Source organism: Moschus berezovskii, chromosome 28, assembly GCF_049115385.1.
Source record: "Moschus berezovskii isolate FMDL1 chromosome 28, NW_MosBer_1.0, whole genome shotgun sequence".
NCBI lineage: Eukaryota > Metazoa > Chordata > Mammalia > Artiodactyla > Moschidae > Moschus > Moschus berezovskii.
Window position 1 is genome coordinate 11,138,988 of NC_142487.1, and position 18,640 is coordinate 11,157,627.

General features: G+C 45.9%; 1 protein-coding gene across 1 annotated transcript in view; it reads right to left on the reverse strand.

Annotated features, from left to right (window-relative positions):
* The window catches only part of PIEZO2 (piezo type mechanosensitive ion channel component 2), a 249,057-nt gene that overhangs the window by 59,370 nt on the left and 171,047 nt on the right, over positions 1–18,640 (reverse strand). The window contains exons 10-17 of the mRNA XM_055417223.2: positions 17,432–17,470; positions 16,335–16,473; positions 15,034–15,182; positions 12,351–12,581; positions 11,661–11,784; positions 10,012–10,292; positions 7,893–8,041; positions 5,768–5,941 (exon numbers count right to left, since the gene is read on the reverse strand). Coding sequence (XP_055273198.2) covers positions 5,768–5,941; positions 7,893–8,041; positions 10,012–10,292; positions 11,661–11,784; positions 12,351–12,581; positions 15,034–15,182; positions 16,335–16,473; positions 17,432–17,470 — 1,286 coding nt within the window. The remainder of the gene's footprint in view (positions 1–5,767; positions 5,942–7,892; positions 8,042–10,011; positions 10,293–11,660; positions 11,785–12,350; positions 12,582–15,033; positions 15,183–16,334; positions 16,474–17,431; positions 17,471–18,640) is intronic.

The window sequence follows — 18,640 nt, forward strand, 5'->3', positions numbered from 1 at the left end:
GACAATCCAGAACAATGTTAAAAGCATGCTCTTTGGAATCAAAAAGATTTAGATTCAAGCCTAAACATCTTACTAACAAGGGGAAGTGGCAAAGCTCCTTACTCTGTCTTTTATTTTTAAAAAATTTTATTTGAAATATAGTTGATCTGCTAAGTCACTTTAGTCGTGTCCGACTCTATGCAACCCCATAGACGGCAGCCCACCAGGCTCCCCCGTCCCTGGGATTCTCCAGGCAAGAACACTGGAGTGGGTTGCCATTTCCTTATCCAATTCATGAAAGGGAAAAGTGAAAGTGAAGTCGCTCAGTCATGTCCGACTCTTAGCGACCCCATGGACTGCAGCCCACCAGACTCCTCCATCCAGGGGATTTTCCAGGCAGAAGTACTGGAGTGGGGTGCCATTGCCTTCTCCAATAGTTGATCTACTATGTGTTAATTATAACAATATGATTCAGTTACACATGTACACAGGATCAGGTGTAATGGCCCTGGTTTGTGTATATGTAGGAGAACTAACCATTGCCTCCTGTTAAAATATTCTAAATCAGTCTGTTTACAAATTCAGTTGGAACTTCCTGCAATTTTTCACACCATCAGAATTTTATCAGTCAGCCACTGTCCTTAACACAGCCCTACCTCACATCTTATAAGGTCAAGTCTAAATTGTGATTGACCCAGAAGTTGGATATAGGTATGTCCCCTCTTTCATCGGAACTCCCATCTACAAACACAGTATTCTCCTTATTCAACAGCACTGAGCATACAGAAATAAATTTGGGGAAAAAGAAAGCTTATTTACTCAATAAAAGGTTCACCCTATCATTCTAATCGAGAGAAGTCCCTTCAAAACTTGACATACTTCACGTGTAGCTTTTCAGAAGCACACACTGTGCAAGGAGAGAGGGTTTGTTAGGTTGAGTGCTCCCTAGGGCACAGCTCTGACTTTTCTTAAAATGTGGGCATTCAGACAAAAATGAGAGTTCACTGGAAAGAAGGTTGAGTAATGGTAGAACGCTTCAAGTTTTTAATTATTTTAGATCACTGCATCTTTCTGAGAACTCCTGAGTCAGTTCAGGGTTGATGGGCATACGTTTTTCCTCAAGAGGAATGCAAGGAGCCAACTCTGTACCATTTGCATCCTTGGCACATTGGATGTGCCAAGGGTTCTAGGACCCCTACGGACACCAATACCTACAGGTGCTCAAGTCCCTTGTATAAAATGCTATAGTATTTGCCTGTAACCTACACACATCCTCCTGTATATTTTAAATGATCTCTAGATGACCTGTAATACCTAATACTATTTGAATGCCATGGAAATAGTAACTTGCACACAGCAAATTCAAGTTTGCTTTGGGAAACTTTCTGGATTTTTTAAAAAATTGTTTTTGGTTGAATCCATGGATGCAGAAACCACGGATATGGAGGGCTGAGTGTATCAGTTGTCAGAGCCCATTAAATCACTCCTGCCTCTTGGCGCCCCAGCCACCTCCTCTTAAAGCAGACGGTCAAGACTTTATCAGAAACACACAGGGAGAGAGAAACAGATATCATGTGGTTCTTTATGTTAAGAGGGATAAGGCTGATATGGCTGATTTATGCTTCAAGTCTCTAGCTGACTTCTCTAGCTGGCAGCTAAAAACTTGAGGTTGACGTTTGTCTCTCAGGTTGCCCCCAAAACTAGCCCCAAAGGGAGCCCACCTGGCCTCATTCCTTTTCCATAGAGATCTCCACAGAGATGCACTAAGTTTTCACACCTCTTTCTAGACATTCTGCCTCCTCGGATCTGCTACTTGGTTATCAGCCTCAGCATTCCTCTTAAGAGGAAAGAGAGTGAAGTAGAAAACCTACAAATCTTTCCAAGAGTTATGCGTCTACTACCTAAATTACTGACTTGATTACTTAAGACGTGAAGTTCCGAGAGTGGATATTTTAATTCTCTCAATAAAGTAAGAAGAGCTTTGGTGAATTAGACCTGAAGACTCTTCTCTTTGGGGCACTTGAGGATAACTCCACACACAGCAGGTGTCAGAGCTCAGCCTTTGTTACCTGTGGTTATGAGCGTGTGTTATCTCCCCGCCTGGGTGATGTGCATCTAAGGCACGCTGCCCAACTTAACAATTTTTTTTTGTTTTGTTTTTTGCAGAAGGCAAATATATTGTGAAATCTGTCATGTAAAATACCATCCTTCTATATGATGCTCTTTTAAGTAGATGTATGCTTGAAAAAATTGGTGTTTTAATTTTCTCTTAACCATAGATTGTTGTGCCTATTATCACTTCATTCAGGAATATCCACTAGCGGTTAAACCCCCACGGTAGGTGAGATGTTGGCCCTGCGGAGGACTGTACAGGGACCCAGGGCCTAAGGGGCGGAGGCGGCAGGTGGGGGAGATAAGACAGGCAGGCAGACGGGGCTAAAGGCCAGTGTTAGGAGGCGGCAGCAAAGAGAAAGTGCTCCGGGAACTCAGAGGAAGGGCCCGGTACGCTCAGCAGGGACTCGGCAGAGATGGGTGGTTTGTGGAGCAGCTGGTTCTTGAGCTGAGCTCTCGCTTACGTGTTCAGGAGGGAGGTGGGCTTGCAGGCAAGCCCAGGACTAATTCTACCAAAGAGGGACCAATGCCGAGTGCCAGCTGAAGACCCTCAGCCACCTCCCAGTGCACTCAGCAGCATCATTCAGTCCAAACACTGGTTGGGTTTGCAAAAGACATCCATAGCATACCTGGAGGCCATGTCCACTGTTGGATGATGTCAGTTTCATTTACAAGCTAATAAAGTGCTTAACACCCCCAGATACCAGTTTAAAAGGAGCCAAGAGAGAAAACGTTGAAATACCCACCTATTTATTATCAGATACACACGCCCATTGACCTTGGCATGGCTACGCAGGAAGTGCAAGGCGGCAGCGGGGAGACAGTCGGAGAGAGAAAGAGGAGTGTTAGCCAGAGAGAAGGAGCTGACTGTCCCGCGAGCTCTGCATCACCAGGTGTGTCACCAACACCTTTCATGCGCTGTGACGTGTCCAGACAGCGAGGACAGGCAGCACCGTGAAGTCAGACAGAGTCAGGTTTGAAACACTTGACAGTAACAGCCTCCTCCTCCCTCCCTCCCCCAAAGAATCACACGTCTGGTCAGATACCTGTAAGGTTTAAATGTCCAGAGTGCACTTATCAAATAAAATACCACCTAAAACATTAATTCTTGGTCCTTCTCCAGAATTAAAAAAATAAAATCCTTTGAGTATCCGTATTCAAGATACTATTTTCTGAGGTTTTTCTAAAGTTAAAGTTTAAAAAGGTCATTCTATTTCTGTATGTGTCACAGTACCTTCTAAAACAAATTATTGACACGTGGCAGTCACAGATATTTAAATAAGGAATGGACATTCAGTATCTTACTATTAAGTGTTTATTATATAATAATTATGTTGTAATTATGTTATAGTGTCTATTTTATCAATATATAAGGGAAATTATATTCCTGACAATGTCTACCTAGAAATAATAATAATTTCTCATAAAATTTTTCATAATGCTAACTATAAATTCTAGAAGGCTCAACATGATGAATTCTGCTTCAGACACAAATGACACTTGCCTACAGGGCAGACACAAACCACACAAACAACAGCCAAAACAGGCAAAGGATAGCTGGCTGTTCATAGAAACAATAGGACCAGAATCAATATAAGGGATAAAGTGCACTGATCATTCCCAATTTGGGAGTGTGTGTGTGTGTGTGTGTGTGTGTGTAGCATCTACTAAGGGGGAAGGAACAGAGAAGGCAAAGCATGACAGTCAATCCAATTCTGAAAAGACCTCTTTCTTCATCCTTTTGACTTACTAGGGTCCTAGGGACTAAAAATCACTAGTAAGGAAAACACTACAGTGGAAGAGTTGTGGAAAAGATGGGATACATGCCCCATGCTCCAGGGAGAAATCTGGGGAATTTTATACGAAACTCCTGCATGAAATTCCTAAATATCAAACTCGGATGAGTCCTGTGAACTCCTCTTTTCACAGAACCAAAAATGAAAACCCACGACCCCAAACCATGCATACTGCTGACATTACTCATTCTTGCCTCGCCCTTTACGTTCTCTTGGAAAAGTAACAGTTCAGGGGGTGCTAGGGGCTGAGCCTTGGCCAGAGGAGGGCCAGCCATGGCCTCAGACTGACCAGACCACAGGACCTCCTTCCTGTCCAGCCAGGGGAGGGGGTTACAGGCTGGCTGGACAGTAGAGGAAAACAGGAGGACACATCTTGATAGGAGGCTGCTATCCTTTTTAGAGCCCACATAATTAAATCACGTTTATGTACTTAAGGAAACCCTGTTCAACACATTCAGTTTTCCATAATTCCACCAGTCGATCTTAAGGGAAATAAACCTTGAATATTCATCAGAAGGACTGCTGACGCTCCAAGACTTTGGCCACCTGATGTGAAGAGCTGACTCATTGGAAAAGACCCTGATGCTGGCAAAGATTGAGGGTAGGAGGAGAAGGAGGTGACAGAGGATGAGATGATTGGATGGCATCACTGACTCGATGGACATGAATTGAGCAAACTCTGGGAGAAAGTGAAGGAAGGAAGCCTGGCGTGCTGCAGTCCACGGGGTCACAAAGAGTCGGACATGACTGGGCGACTGAAGAACAGCCACCCCCTAGCACAGCAGAATGTGCACAGTCTGACATTCCATGAACTGTGCCTGATGAATTACTGCTCCATCTTCTTTCCGTGGACTCACTGTTTCCCTTGAGAAGGGGCTCGGGAATTTTCACCTGTGGTGTCTGTGTTCCTCTGAAGGCAGCACTTTGCTCCCTCAACTATACAACAAGGGTTTTCCAGAAGCTGAATCACAGGCTATTATATGAAGCAGAGAGGAAAATCTGTATCAAGGCTCATTAGACAATGCCTGTAATATTCCCGAGATGGAGCAGGCCTATGGATGTGTGCTGACCAACTGTGGCTCCACGCACATGGCCAGGGCGAGACAGATCCCATCAGATACTTGGAAACACTTTGTATTAGTCTTTAGTGATGGAAGACAGCAATAGTGAACTGGTAGCAGAAAACGTTGCCTTCGCTCTTTCCTTAAATGTCACTCTGGTTACTCGCACATGGCAGAACCTTTCAGCTGAGGTCCTTCCTTCCCGAAACGGAAGGGAGAATTCTGTACTATGCTTTCATTCATAGAGACTTCCTTACTACCTGTCAGTGCAACAGAAAACTCACCCTCTGAATTTAGCCAGATTCTGTAAACGTTCTAAAAACACCCCACCACCTGGGATACAAAAGACACATCGCCACCGCAAAAGAACCTCAGTCTCTGCACAGCTCCTCTGGACCAACTCACACGCCTGTCAAGATCACCCATGAAGTGTCATAAATCACTACTCAGGTGCATGCTAAGTTGATCAGTCATGTCTGACTCTTTGCGACCCCGTGGACTGTAGCCCACTAGGCTCCTCTGTCCATGGGATTCTCCAGGCAAGGATACTGGAGTGGGTTCCCATTTCCTACTCCAGGGAATCTTCCTGAGCCAGGGATCAAACTTGTGTCTCTTCTGTCTCCTGCACTGGCAGGCAGGTTCTTTACCACGAGCACCACCTAAGAAACCCAAAGCACTACCTACTGTTTCATAAAGTGCGATCAAACACTCCACGTTTTTTCTCACTTTTTCCCACTCAGAGGCTGACTGTCACGGCAAACACAGGCTGAGATTCTCAGTGAGAGACGGGAGGGTCTGGCTGAGCTTGTGCGGGCTCACCTATAGACAGCGCTGTCCTCCTTCCTGGGGATGGACTTCAGGTCGGTGAGCTCCAGGAATCGGTCGTGGAAGTAGTGCAGGTGCAGGATGCAGACCAGGAGGAAGGAGGTGGGGATGAAGATGCGCGTGAACAGCTCGGCCACCGTGAACTGCTTCAGGCCAAGGTCCTCCAGCCTGTGAAACAGGGCGGGTTTCCCTGGTGGGCGAGTCTCCCACCCAAATGTCCACCAGAATTCGGCTATTTCTCGGTGATTTCACACTGAACATTTTCAAGACAGAAGTCTCCATCTCCCTATGTTCCTGAAGCAGCTAAGCTGTTCTCGCCCCCTCCCCACCCCGGTCTTCCCTGGCACAATCGTCCACCTTGTGCAAAACGCCCAAGTCAGGACATCCCCTCCCCCAACACACTTTCCTGTCTCCACCACCCACATCCCTTCACCCGCATCTCTTGAATCTGTGCTCTTGTTTCCTCTCTAGTGCCTCCTATTCTAGGGGAGGCCGCCATCCTCAATCACATGACCTCCCCCGCCACCATTGCTGGCTGACCACCTGGCTGTGTCTATTCTTGCCCCCACACATCACTGCTTTCTCTGCCAGTCAAGGCTGCTTTAAAGACTTGTAGACATTTCACCGAGAATGAGACGCAAACCATCATCACCTAGGATCCCTGCACCTCCAGGCGCCTGGCTGACCTCCACCCTCCCTGCAGGTAAGCCTTCCTGCTGTTCAGCACACTCACCAAACCTTGTCCTGCCACAGGCCCTTTGCATTTGCTGTTCTATTTTCCTGGAATGTTCTTCCACCTCTCAGCTCCCAACTCAGTTTTCTAAAGACAAGTTCCTTCTTATTCTTCAAGAATTTAAATGACATCTCCTAGGACTTCCCTGGTTGTCCAGTGGTTAAGACTCGGCATTTTTACTGCCGAGGGCACAGGAAATCCGTACCAGTCAGAGAACTAAGATTCCCATGCCAGGTGGTGCAGCCAAAAAATTAAAAATGACACCTCCTCAGGGAAGCCTGCCTGAACCACTCCATCTCTAGCTATTGTGTCCCCATTGTTCACTACCTCGGCTTATCTTCGTTTCCTTCACAGGTGTGTCAGTTTGTAATTTATTTCACATGGTTTGTCTCCTGTCTTAGAATGTAAACTCCACTGGACTCAGACTCCCTCTGGCTTCCAGCTGATATTCAGGTGCACAAGAGTGTCTGGCTCAGGCAAGGTGCTCAGCTCTATGCTTCCTCCTCTGGACACTTAGCTCTATGCTCAGTCCTGGTTCGACTTCCAAAGGAATCTAGGAAGTTTAGAGGAGCAGAGTAGAAAAGGCTAGAGTCCTGTCTATTTCATGCATGAGAAAGAGCTCATCACGGCCAGTTTCCATGGCCAACCACTCCTTGAGAGTCCCTTGGACAGCAAGGGGATAAACCAGTCAATCCTAAAGGAAATCATCCCTGAATATTCACAGAAAGGACTGATGCTGAAGCTGAAGCTTCAAGTCTTTGGCCACCTGATGGGAAGCCCCAACTCACTGAAAAAGATCTTGGGGCCAGGAAAGATTGAGGGCAGGAGGAGAAGGGGATGAGAGAGGATGAGATGGTTGGATGGCATCACCAGTTCAATGGGCATGAGTTTGAGCAAACTCCGGGAGATGGTGAAGGACAGAGAAGCCTGGCGAGCTGCAGTCCAGGGGGTCACAAAGAGTCATACACAACTGAGCAACTGAACAACAACTCCTTAGAATCTCAGCAATGGCTCCATCAGGGAGGGAGGCTGATGCTCTGTGTTACAAGCCTCTGGTTAGGAAGGGAGACCACATGACGGTGAGGAGCCAGGCAGGTGAGCTTCACATGAAACACTAGGAAAAGCCATTTCATTAATAAGGGGCTGAGAATTTACTTTCCAAGTCAATTCTTACTGAGCACCTGTTATGTGTCAAAAGCTCAGGCCTAGGTCATGAGAAGCTCAGAAAACCAATACCAGTGAGTTCTGTTCTGAAGGAACTTGCAGCCAGTGATGACATCAGGTTTTACTAAAACCTTCTTCCTGGCAAGGTGTTTGGAACAACAAGCCCTCACGACTTCACCCGGTGGGTCACTTTCCACCCTGCTGTCCAGCACAGTTACTTACTTTTCTTTTTTCAGTCCAGTCATGTTTTGCCACAAGCCTGGGAAGTTTTCAAACTGATATGTGTATATAAAGATAAGCACCAGCATCGTGTAGATAACCACTGACATCCAGAAGTACTTCAGGATCCGCCGCCACCATTCATAGTGCACCTGGGAGTCAGAGGGCGAGCAACAAATGAGGAAACAGCACACTGGCGGAAAACTCACAAAGCACCTGCTCCATTCAGCAAAGATAGGTGATTCCATGCACACGGGTCTGAAAGCAAAGTCAAGTTCATTTTTAGTTTTGGAGGCTTTGTTGCTCAGAGTTGGGACAATGTAGATTGGAATCTGAGGGCTTCCTTTGTGGCTCAGATGGTAAAGAACCCGTCTGCCAATACAGGAGATGTGGGTTCGATCTCTGGATCAGGAAGATCCCCTGGAGGAGGAAATGGCAACCCACTCCAGTAGTCTTGCCTGGAGAATCCCACGGACAGAAGAGCCTGGCGGCTACAGTCATTAGGGTCACAGTCAGACACAACTGGAGCAACTTGGCACGCACGCATGTTGTGGTAGTTTCAGGTGTATGGCAAAGTGATTCAGCTATATGTATTATATAAATAATATGTATATATATATATTCTTTTCTTTTATAGGTTATTAAAAAATCTGGGTATAGTTCCCTATGTTATTCTGTAGGTCTTTATCTTTTTCATAGACAGTAGTATGTATATGTTCGGAGAAGGCAATGGCAAGCCACTCCAGTACTCTTGCCTAGAAAATCCCATAGATGGAGGAGCCTGGTAGGCTGCAGTCCGTGGGGTCGCTAAGGGTCAGACACGACTGAGCGACTTTACTTTCACTTTTTACTTTCACACATTGGAGAAGGAAATGGCAACCCACTCCAGTGTTCTTGCCTGGAGAATCCCAGGGACAGGGGAGCCTGGTGGGCTTCCATCTGTGGGGTCACACAGAGTCGGACACGACTGAAGTGACTTAGCAGCAACAGCAGCAGCAGTATGTATATGTTAATCTCAAATTCCAATTTTATCCCTACTCCCACTTTCCCTTTATGTTAATGATAAGTCTATTCTCTATGTCTGTAGGTCTGTTTCTGTTTTAGAAATAAGCTAATTTGTGCTGTATTTTAGATTCCACCTGTAAGTGATATCCTATGGTATTTGTCTTTCTCTGTCTGATCTACTTCACTAGTATAATCTCTAGGTCCATCTATGTTGCTCCAAATGGCACTATTTCATTCTTTTTATGGTTAAGTAATATTACATTGTATAAATATACCGTATCTTCTTTCTCCCTTCATCTGTACAAGACAAGGAAGCCACCCTAACCAATTTTCTGACTTTTTAAGAACCACTGCAGATGCTGATTGCAGCCATGAAATTAAAAGACGCTTACTCCTTGGAAGGAAAGTTATGACCAACCTAGATAGTATATTAAAAAGCAGAGACATTACTTTGCCAACCAAGGTCCATCAAAGCTATGGTTTTTCCAGTGCTCATGTATGGATGTGAGAGTTGGACTATAAAGAAAGCTGAGCGCCGAAGAATTGATGCTTTTGAACTGTGGCGTTGGAGAAGACTCGTGCGAGTCTCTTGGACTGCAAGATCAAACCAGTCCATCCTAAAGGAGATCAGTCCTGGGTGTTCATTGGAAGGACTGATGCTGAGGCTGAAACTCCAATACTTGGCCACCTCATGCAAAAAGTTGACTCACTGGAAAAGACTCTGATGCTGGGAGGGATTGGGGGCGGGAGGAGAAGGGGACGATAGAGAATGAGATGGCTGGATGGCATCACAGACTCGATGGAGGTGAGTTTTTGAGTGAACTCTGGGAGTTGGTGATGGACAGGGAGGCCTGGCGTGCTGTGATTCATGGGGTCACAAAGAGTCGGACACGACTGAGCGACTGAACTGAACTGAAGTGAACAATTCATATTAGTGAACCGGTGGAAGGGGCTCACTCCTCACTTTAGGATTCCTAGCACGTAGTGTTTGAATCTCTTCGACCCCTTTACACGATGTGTTCGTGAGGTCACAGTAACTCAGAGCCTCGCCGAAGGAAGCTCAGGCATACCCCTAGACAGACGCAAGGATGGCAACCCGGCGGCCACAAGCACCCACCTGATACAGGGCCACACAGAAGAGGAAGAGCACCATGTAGATGATCTTGTACATCACGATTTTACCCTCGAAGCTGACGAAGAAGAACATCCCCCCGCAGACGTAGATCCAGTACTTGATGAACAGGGCCACCACCAGGTTCCCCAGCACCTTCATCACGTCCTGCTCGTCTGCTCCTTCCTCTTCCTCCTCCTCTCTCCGCTCCTGCTGCTCCTCCTTCGGCTCCTCTTCTTCCTCCTTCTCCTGAGCCTCGCTGTCCACCTGTACATCCTGTTCATCATCTTCAAGACAGAAGACCCTGCTGTTATGAAGAGCTGGTCCCTGGACCAGAACCACACACTCTTACCCATGTGAGGTGGGTGTCACACACCTTAGGCATTACCATACGATTTAAAATAAACAAGGCAGAATTTATAGAACTAATCATAGTTCACTTTCCTAACCTTCCTGAAACATAAAAGAAACACATTTTGTAATACTTTTATACAAGCTTTTCATAACACCTATTTCACTTGCATTGTCCAAATAAACAGACAACAATAACACAAACCAAACTAACTCTGACAATTTCAGATTCTGACTGCAGTGTGCCTCTAGCAGTCTTTTATTGAATCTGGGTTATTGGTAACAATGTTAACCAGAAAGTATGATTTTATAGAATGAAAAAATCAAGTCGAAGCCAAATATAATTTAATTTAAATTAGGTTTCAGGACTAATTATAATTTAACTAAATTTAAAATAGTTTTATGCATTGGAAGTAAAAGCTTATTTGGTCTTACTTTAACATATGCTAACATATAGGACTCATCTTTGTGGTCCTAAGGTGACCTATCATTTGAACAACTTATTCGAATGACCAGGAGATCCACACAGAGAGGGGAATGCACGTGGGGTGAGAGGTCAGAGTAACTGTTGATCTTAAATGAAATGTTCTTTACATAAAGTAAATGGTGAATTTAATCACTGTGTTAACAGACATCCAAACTCAAATAGGCAAGATTCAAACCTTACAGACTTTTGTTGCTGAAAAACAACCAATGTTTAGGTCTAAATGAGAAACTATAAGAAAAAGATGAATTGGTTTTCTCCTCCTGACAGGGTTAATCTGAAGGTTATCAGCCCTGCCTCTGAGAACATTTATGGCTTCCTTTTCAGACAATGCTACACGCCTCACTAATGGTCTCCAAGCTGTTCTACGAGCATTAAATTTTATTGTATTTATTGGCACATCCACGCAGGTAGGGAGCAAGTGACTCTCATTTGACCCATAGAGTGGGGTTTAAAACTATAGAAGTGGTCATCAAAGCATTAGCTTCCTTTTTTTTTTGACTTTGTGGTACACTCGTTTTTGAAAAGGTGAGAGGATTTGAATTTGGGAGATCTGAGTCATTCTCTTGGTTCTAACACTCAAAAAGCTGTGACCTTGGAGGACCCAGGGAATGCCCTGCAGTGGGGATCACTTTTGTGTGGGTCAAATGACCCAGGGTCTCTGCAGCTCCAGTGGACACCCATGTGGGCAGGAATTCAGCCCTGGGACACGGTCACCTATCTGCTCACATCCACGCCTAGCCTCCCTCTGGTCTGGGGCAGAGACTCCAGGGGTGTCCTCTGGGGCCCTTCTTCCGGTGACACTGCGTACACTAATTACCTTTTTCTTCACTTTCCTGACTTCCGATTTTCACCTCAGACAGAAGAGCTTCCTTTTCTTGGAGAGCTTTCTGTTCTGTGAGGTGCTGTCTCAGCAGCAGCCAGAATGTGATGGTGAACAGAATCTGGAAGGAGACAATAGGGATCAGAGCATCACGCCTCTGAAGTGTAAGCATGTTCAACCACGACTATGCTTCCCTGCCCTTCAGAGGGAGCATGCTGCATAAGCCCGTCCACTCGAGACCGTCAGACACCAACTACACTGCACCTGAAAGTCACCAGCTTTTAAATCTCCCTTCCTGAGGATGCTGGCGTGCGGTCCAGTGCCAGGGATGCCTTCTTCTATGTACTTCTATGTACATAGAAGATGTATTTCTTCTATGAGCCCCGTTACTTCTACAGTGTTCCTTATTTTGAAGAAATCCACAGAAATGGGGGAAAAACAACATTTCATCCCAGCAAAGAGAGTCCCTGAATCCTCCCATCCTTTTTTGGAAGCTGAAGGGATAGTTTTTCTTAGTACCCACATGTTTATATTAACATTTTCTTGAGGACAAGGGAAAAAAAATTATGATTTCAAGGAGCATTGGATACTTGGAACCTACTTTTGCACGTTCCTGCTTGGATATGACTGTTTTGATTACTGTTGTTTTGTCTGAATGCCCTGCCCTCTTTTCACCTGCCCACTTACCTTTGAGGCGAGCTCCCCCGGCTCCTTCTTTTCTAAGAAACCCGGGACTTTTTTAATCTCGGGGAGCTCAAAGCTCCATATGTACTGCAGTATGAGCAGCAGGTTTCCGTAGACGACCATGAAGGGGGAGCTGATCATGGCGTACTTCCTCCGGTTGCGGATCATCCACAGGGTGCAGGACCAGATGAGCAGCACGAAGGTCAGCCAGCTGTGGTAGGTGATGCTCCAGGCCTCCAGGGGGGAAGGGCGAGAAAGTGGGGCGGTCAGTACATGGTACAGTCCCCACTCTGCTGAGTTAGACGTAGTCTACAAGGAAAAGGTCAGTGACATTCACACTAGGCGGGAGGATCATGGTGAAACTGTGGGGGAAACGTCCCAGCTGCATAGGGGATGAAGAAGGGAGAAAGGCTGCCCTGTGAGCCGACACTGCCCTCAATCTCCTGGAGGAAAGAGGGTCAAGCGAGGGTGGGAACGGCTTCACTCTGTGCCCTTTGCCCTCCAGCCCAGATGTCTTCTTTTTCACTGGATTTGCTGAATGAAACGCAACCTTAAGTGCTTCCTCCTTCATTTTTCCAAATCAGCTTTGGGGTCGGCTATTTTCCTGGGTGCTGGGTGAGTGTGGCCAAGCTGGGCTCAGAAACGGAAGCTGTGGGACCACAGGGTCAGCAGATGAGCTGGCTTCAGGGGTCCCCTTAGCTGACCCGCTGGGAAGACAGATGTGATAGGAATCAGGGATATCGCCAGGAGGAGGTGGAGTGTCAGGTGTCTGCACCCCAGTAGTAAAGCCAGGCTAACGGAGAGCCCAGCCTCAGCTTCTGTCCTGTAGGGGGCAGGACATCCTCCAGTCACACCAAACCCTGGCAGACCTAGAACACATGTCAAAGGGCAGCTTCCAGAACATTCTAGAAAGTCAGGCTTATGAATATCATTAACCTCAAGAAATCTATCCTCTCTTACCGTAATCTTCAATACCAAATTTCTGTGAAAATGCCTCTGTGACAATCTAGAAGGGTGGGATAGGGTGGGAGGTGGGAGGGAAGTTCAAGAGAGAGGGGACATATGCATACCTATGGCTGATTCATGTTGATGTGCAGCAGAAACCATCACAATATTGTAAAGCAATTATCCTCCAGTTAAAAATACATAAACGTATTTTTAAAAAATATTTTCTAGTTGAGGCTGAGTTCAATCATATTCCTGACTATCATGAATTTCAAGTGTTATTGCAAAAGTCTGAAATGTTTTATGTCTGTTTTGCTTCTGGAAAGCAGATAAGTATTGAGATAAATAAGATAAATGAATGAAGTCAGCACAGAACAAATACTTCCTCTCAGCAACTTGCAAATGTGTCCTAAATCTACGCTAGTTTTTTTAAGTACAGAGTTATTTAAAATTGTTGTTTAAAACATATGGAAATTAAAACTGCTTTTATTAAAATTAAGTGAGAAACTGACAGCTATTATTAAGTCATGAATTATTTTCAAGAAAAATAGTATTCCTTGGAAATGGTGCTATCAAAGTGTTAGTCACTCAGTTGCGTCTGACTTTTTGTGACCCCAAGAACTGTAGCCCTCCAGGCTCCTCTGTCCATGGAATTTTCCAGGCAAGAATACTAGGGTGGGTAGTCATTCCCTTCTGCAGGGGATCTTCCCAACCTAGGGATCAAATCCAGGTCCCCTGCATCGCAGGCAGCTTCTTTACCGCTGAGCCACCAGGGAAACCTGGCGTTATCAAAGGTCGGTAATATTTAATGCCTTTATCCCAGAACGAAATTCAGATCTGACCTTGCCACTTTTGTGTGGATGACCCAGGAGAGTAATTTGCACAGATATTGTAATTCCAGGAGAATTTTTTTTTTTCCCTGTACACTATTCCTGTTTGGATGAAAAAGGAGGAAAACAAATTGGGAACATTTTGTTAAACTTCTCTCATTTTTAAGGCCTCAGTCACACACGACCCTCGGTTGTTGGGGGGTAGAATCTGCTTCACATTCTTTCTTGTGTGTAGTTCTAGGATCATCTGAAGTATGGAATATTCGCACTGTGTGTTTTTGAATAAAGACGCCTATCATCCTAACAGATCCGGCTGCCTAGGACTGCCCTAGAAAGAAGAGATCTGCTGAGATTAAAAGTCTGCTGCCGAGGGGAGCTTCCAGGGAAGATGGTCACAACCGGAAAACACTCTTGGGGACTCAGTGCTTGGTGCTCAGGCTGGTAAGCATTTGTTCCAGTTCAAATGCAATAGTCTCACTCAAATCCCAGATGTGACTATAATCCTCATCATCTGAGAGAAATAAAAGTGGCCTTTGTTAACTGTGAACACCTTCAAAGCCACTTAGAAAAACTACCGACATGTCCTTTTAAATCTGAAAAACAGGGCAGTCTGACTTGATAGGTTAATTTGAGAGACAGGTATTAATATTTAAAATCAGGCTAAGTGGCATAGAAGAGGACATGGTTTTGAAATCTATAGTATAAAGATACCATTAAAACATTAACAGAAGCAGTCATTGTCTGCCAAGACATCAGGAAGATGAAGAAGTCGCGCTGGTGGGAGGAGGCAGTGGGGCTTGGAGTCAGCAGGGCTTGAGCACCATCCATCCCGCCAGTGCTAACGCTGTCCCAAGGACAGCAAGGTGTGGGGTGGAATCTGGGCAGCAGTCAGGACTCCGGCGCATACACACCATCATGGCGATGAGGGCGCAGATGTAGCTCTGTTTCATGATGAACTGGAACACAGACACCATGGCGTGCACTTTGACACTCCTCTTCTCCTCCTGGCTCCGCTCCTGCTCAAACTCTTCTTTTTCATCGTCTTCTTCCTCCTTCTTTTCTAGAGGGACAGATTATTTTATATAATGATTTATGCACGTAGGTGAATTTCACATAAGCATCCCAAGCACAAATTTGTCCTCTCTAGTAACTGAGTGAACTCCGGGAGTTGGTGATGGACAGGGAGGCCTGGCGTGCTGTGATTCATGGGGTCGCGGAGAGTCGGACACGACTGAGCGACTGAACTGAACTGAACTGAACTGAGTAACAGGCAGCTCTCTTTCAACAGGATTGCTGTGTGCTAAGTTGTTCAGTCGTGTCTGACTCTTTGTGACCCCATGAGCTGTAGTCCACCAGGTTCTTTTGTCCATGGGATTCTCTCTGCAAGAACACTGCAGTGGGGTGCCATTTCCTCCTCCAGGGTATCTTCCTGACCCTGGGATCAAACCCACATCTCTTTGATCTCCTGCATTGGCAGGTGGATTCTTTACCACTAGTGCTTCAATAGGATAAACTGAGGGAAAAGGGAGAAAGGTCCAGTCAAAGTTTTGGGTCTCTTGGTTTTTTTTATTAGACAAAAAGAACTCTTCCAGAAGACATTCATACACTAACCAGCAAAACTATGGACTGTGATAGTGGAATCAAATTACAAAAAGTCTAAAACACAAATATGCATGTATGTTTAACACTGCAAACAAGATGACTTGTTTAAAATAATATTTTACCTTCTATTTTTTAAAGTTTATTCCCATTGTGCTCAGACACTTCAGTCGGGTCTGACTCTTTGCGACCCTATGGACTACAACCCACCAGGCTTCTCTATTCATGGGATTCTCCAGGCAAGAATACTGGAGTGGGCTGCCAAGTGCTTCTCCAGGGGATCTTCCCGACCCAGGGATCGAACCTGTGTCTCTTAGGTCTCCTGCATTGGCAGGCGGGGTTTTTTTTTTTTTTTTTCTACCATGAGTGCCATTTGGGAAGCCCTTACCTCCATTAGGTCACTTATTTTGTACCAAGGACAGAACGCACAGAGCAGGATGTAGGGGCAAAATCTAGGCAGAATCTAAGGAAATGGGCTTCATCAGACTGACTGTGGAAGAATAAAACCTCTCCTACAGATGAAAAGGAAAGAGAACCACATCTGATGAAGGATAAACCAAAGACAAGAAAGAGATGCTGAGCTCTGCAGGCCGCGGTCCCACAGGTTCCTTACCCGGGGAGGCAGCGGCGGGCTCCCAGCGGTACTGCGGCGTGGAGTACAGGTCAGCCTTGGCGGGGCCGTTCTCCAGCGGGAGGCTGGGGTGGATGGTGTGGTAGTCCACGGGGTTGCCGTTCACGGTCACCAGCAGGCCCTGCCGGGGGCGTGGGGCAAAGGCAGGTGGGACAGCAGCTCTGGTTTCCCACATGGACCCCCCTCCTCTGCTCTGCTAGGTGGGCACACTGAAAGCTGCAGAGCTGAGGGGAAGCTGAGCACTGTGGGCAGTGATGCCTGCCAGCAAGACAGCCATGCTCGCCCTTCACACCCAGCCCCACAGAGTCACACAGGACAAGGCAAACCTGAGCCAGCCCACTTCTGCTGCACCCATGCCGTGCACCCTGCTCTCCGTATGAAGTGTGAAGCCTGAAAAGGCTGCAGAGGGCTCAGGGCCTGCTCTGGTCTCCGTCCAGCCTCAGCTCTCAGCCCTCCTCCAGCTACAGGATCTCCAGAAAGACTGGGTTCTGGCCTGGAGCTGCTGCCTGCCCTCCCCGCTCCGCCCACCCCAGCCCTGATCCCACCTGCCCCACACCCTGCGTGGCCCTCAGGACGAGCAAAGTCTCAGGTTAGCTACAACCCTACGGTTTCTCCCTGACACTGCAGGCTGCAACCCCCATGTGGTAGCATCTCGTACACTAAATACATTCTCCTACTTTTTCCCTCTGGTCTCTTTGGCTTTACAATTTTTTATTTATGCAGATACATATGCATAAACATAGACACGCACACATACACATGTGCGTCCACAGACGTGTGAGACTTCCTATTCAAATCATAGAATAGGCATATCTGCAGAGCAGAACGCCTTTTGAGAAAAAGCCCTCCAACGTGGCTTTTTAAAAGTTTAAATACATTTTATATGTTTATACTCGAGCTCATGTTATATGAGTCAGTGTTTTAACAGCAATAAATCAGATATAATTTCTGCAAAATAGTATTCAAAAATGTATGAAAATTTTATAGAGCATTAAATTATACTCAGAGGAGCTAATTCCATTTATGTGCCCTTTCCATCACTGACGTGCACAGAAATGAGAATTCTAGGGTATACTAACGTCGGACGGCTTGTAGTCATCCTGAGTCATGGATAAAAGCTGCAAAAGCAAAACAGGACGGCATGTTAACATGTGAGCAGAAAGCGATGTGATGTTTACACACAGCTACAAAGTCTCAACACACATGCCCTCGATCCTTCAGCCAGGAGCATGCAAGTGTGTTAACATCACAGTGCAAAACATAAAGGGCCAACGATGCAGCTGGAGGCTGCTGTTTATTGTAGCTGTTTCCAGTTTCCAATGCTGTCTTTTCATCACAATAAACAAGCAGTCACTAACCACATGACTGAAAAAGCTGATGTTGTTTTTCAAGTGTTTTGTTCTCACAGAATTAGCTGCTTGGTTTTAGACTTCTAGAACCCTTTGAGATGTCTGTAGGTTTCTGAAAGTGTTGACTTTGGAAGAAACTGAAGTTTCATAATAAAGAAAATTGGACTGCAAGGAGATCCAACCAGTCCATTCTAAAGGAGATCAGTCCTGGGTGTTCATTGGAAGGACTGATGCTAAAGCTGAAACTCTAATACTTTGGCCACCTTATGCAACGAGTTGACTCACTGGAAAAGACTCTGATGCTGGGAGGGATTGGGGGCAGGAGGAGACGGGGACGACAGAGAATGACATGGCTGGATGGCATCACCGACTCGATGGACATGAGTTTGAGTGAACTCTGGGAGTTGGTGATGGACAGGGAGGCCTGGTGTGCTGTGATTCATGGGGTCGCGGACAGTCGGACACGACTGAGCGACTGAACTGAACTGAACTGAACTGACTTGTAGTACTGATTGGGATTAAGATTTGCGTACTGTCCACAACAGAAGAATTATGACATGCCTGTGACTTTCAGCTGTAATACAGCTGGGGGGATCCAGCTTCCCCAATAATAAGCATCTGCTGAACTAGCAGTTCTTTCACTTTTTGGGTCAGAACTTGCTCACTTTCTTAAAAATCACTGAAGATCTTGAAGACTTTTACTTATGAGAGTCCTACCCATACATATCTATTGTGCTAGAAATTAAAATTGCAGCATTAAAAATATTCATTTGTTCATTCATTAAAAATTGGCTTGTTCACATGAATGCTGCTGCTGCTGCTAAGTAACTTCAGTTGTGTCCGACTCTGTGTGATCCCATAGACGGAAGCCCACCAGGCTCCCCCTTCCCTGGGATTCTCCAGGCAAGAACACTGGAGTGTTTTGCCATTTCCTTCTCC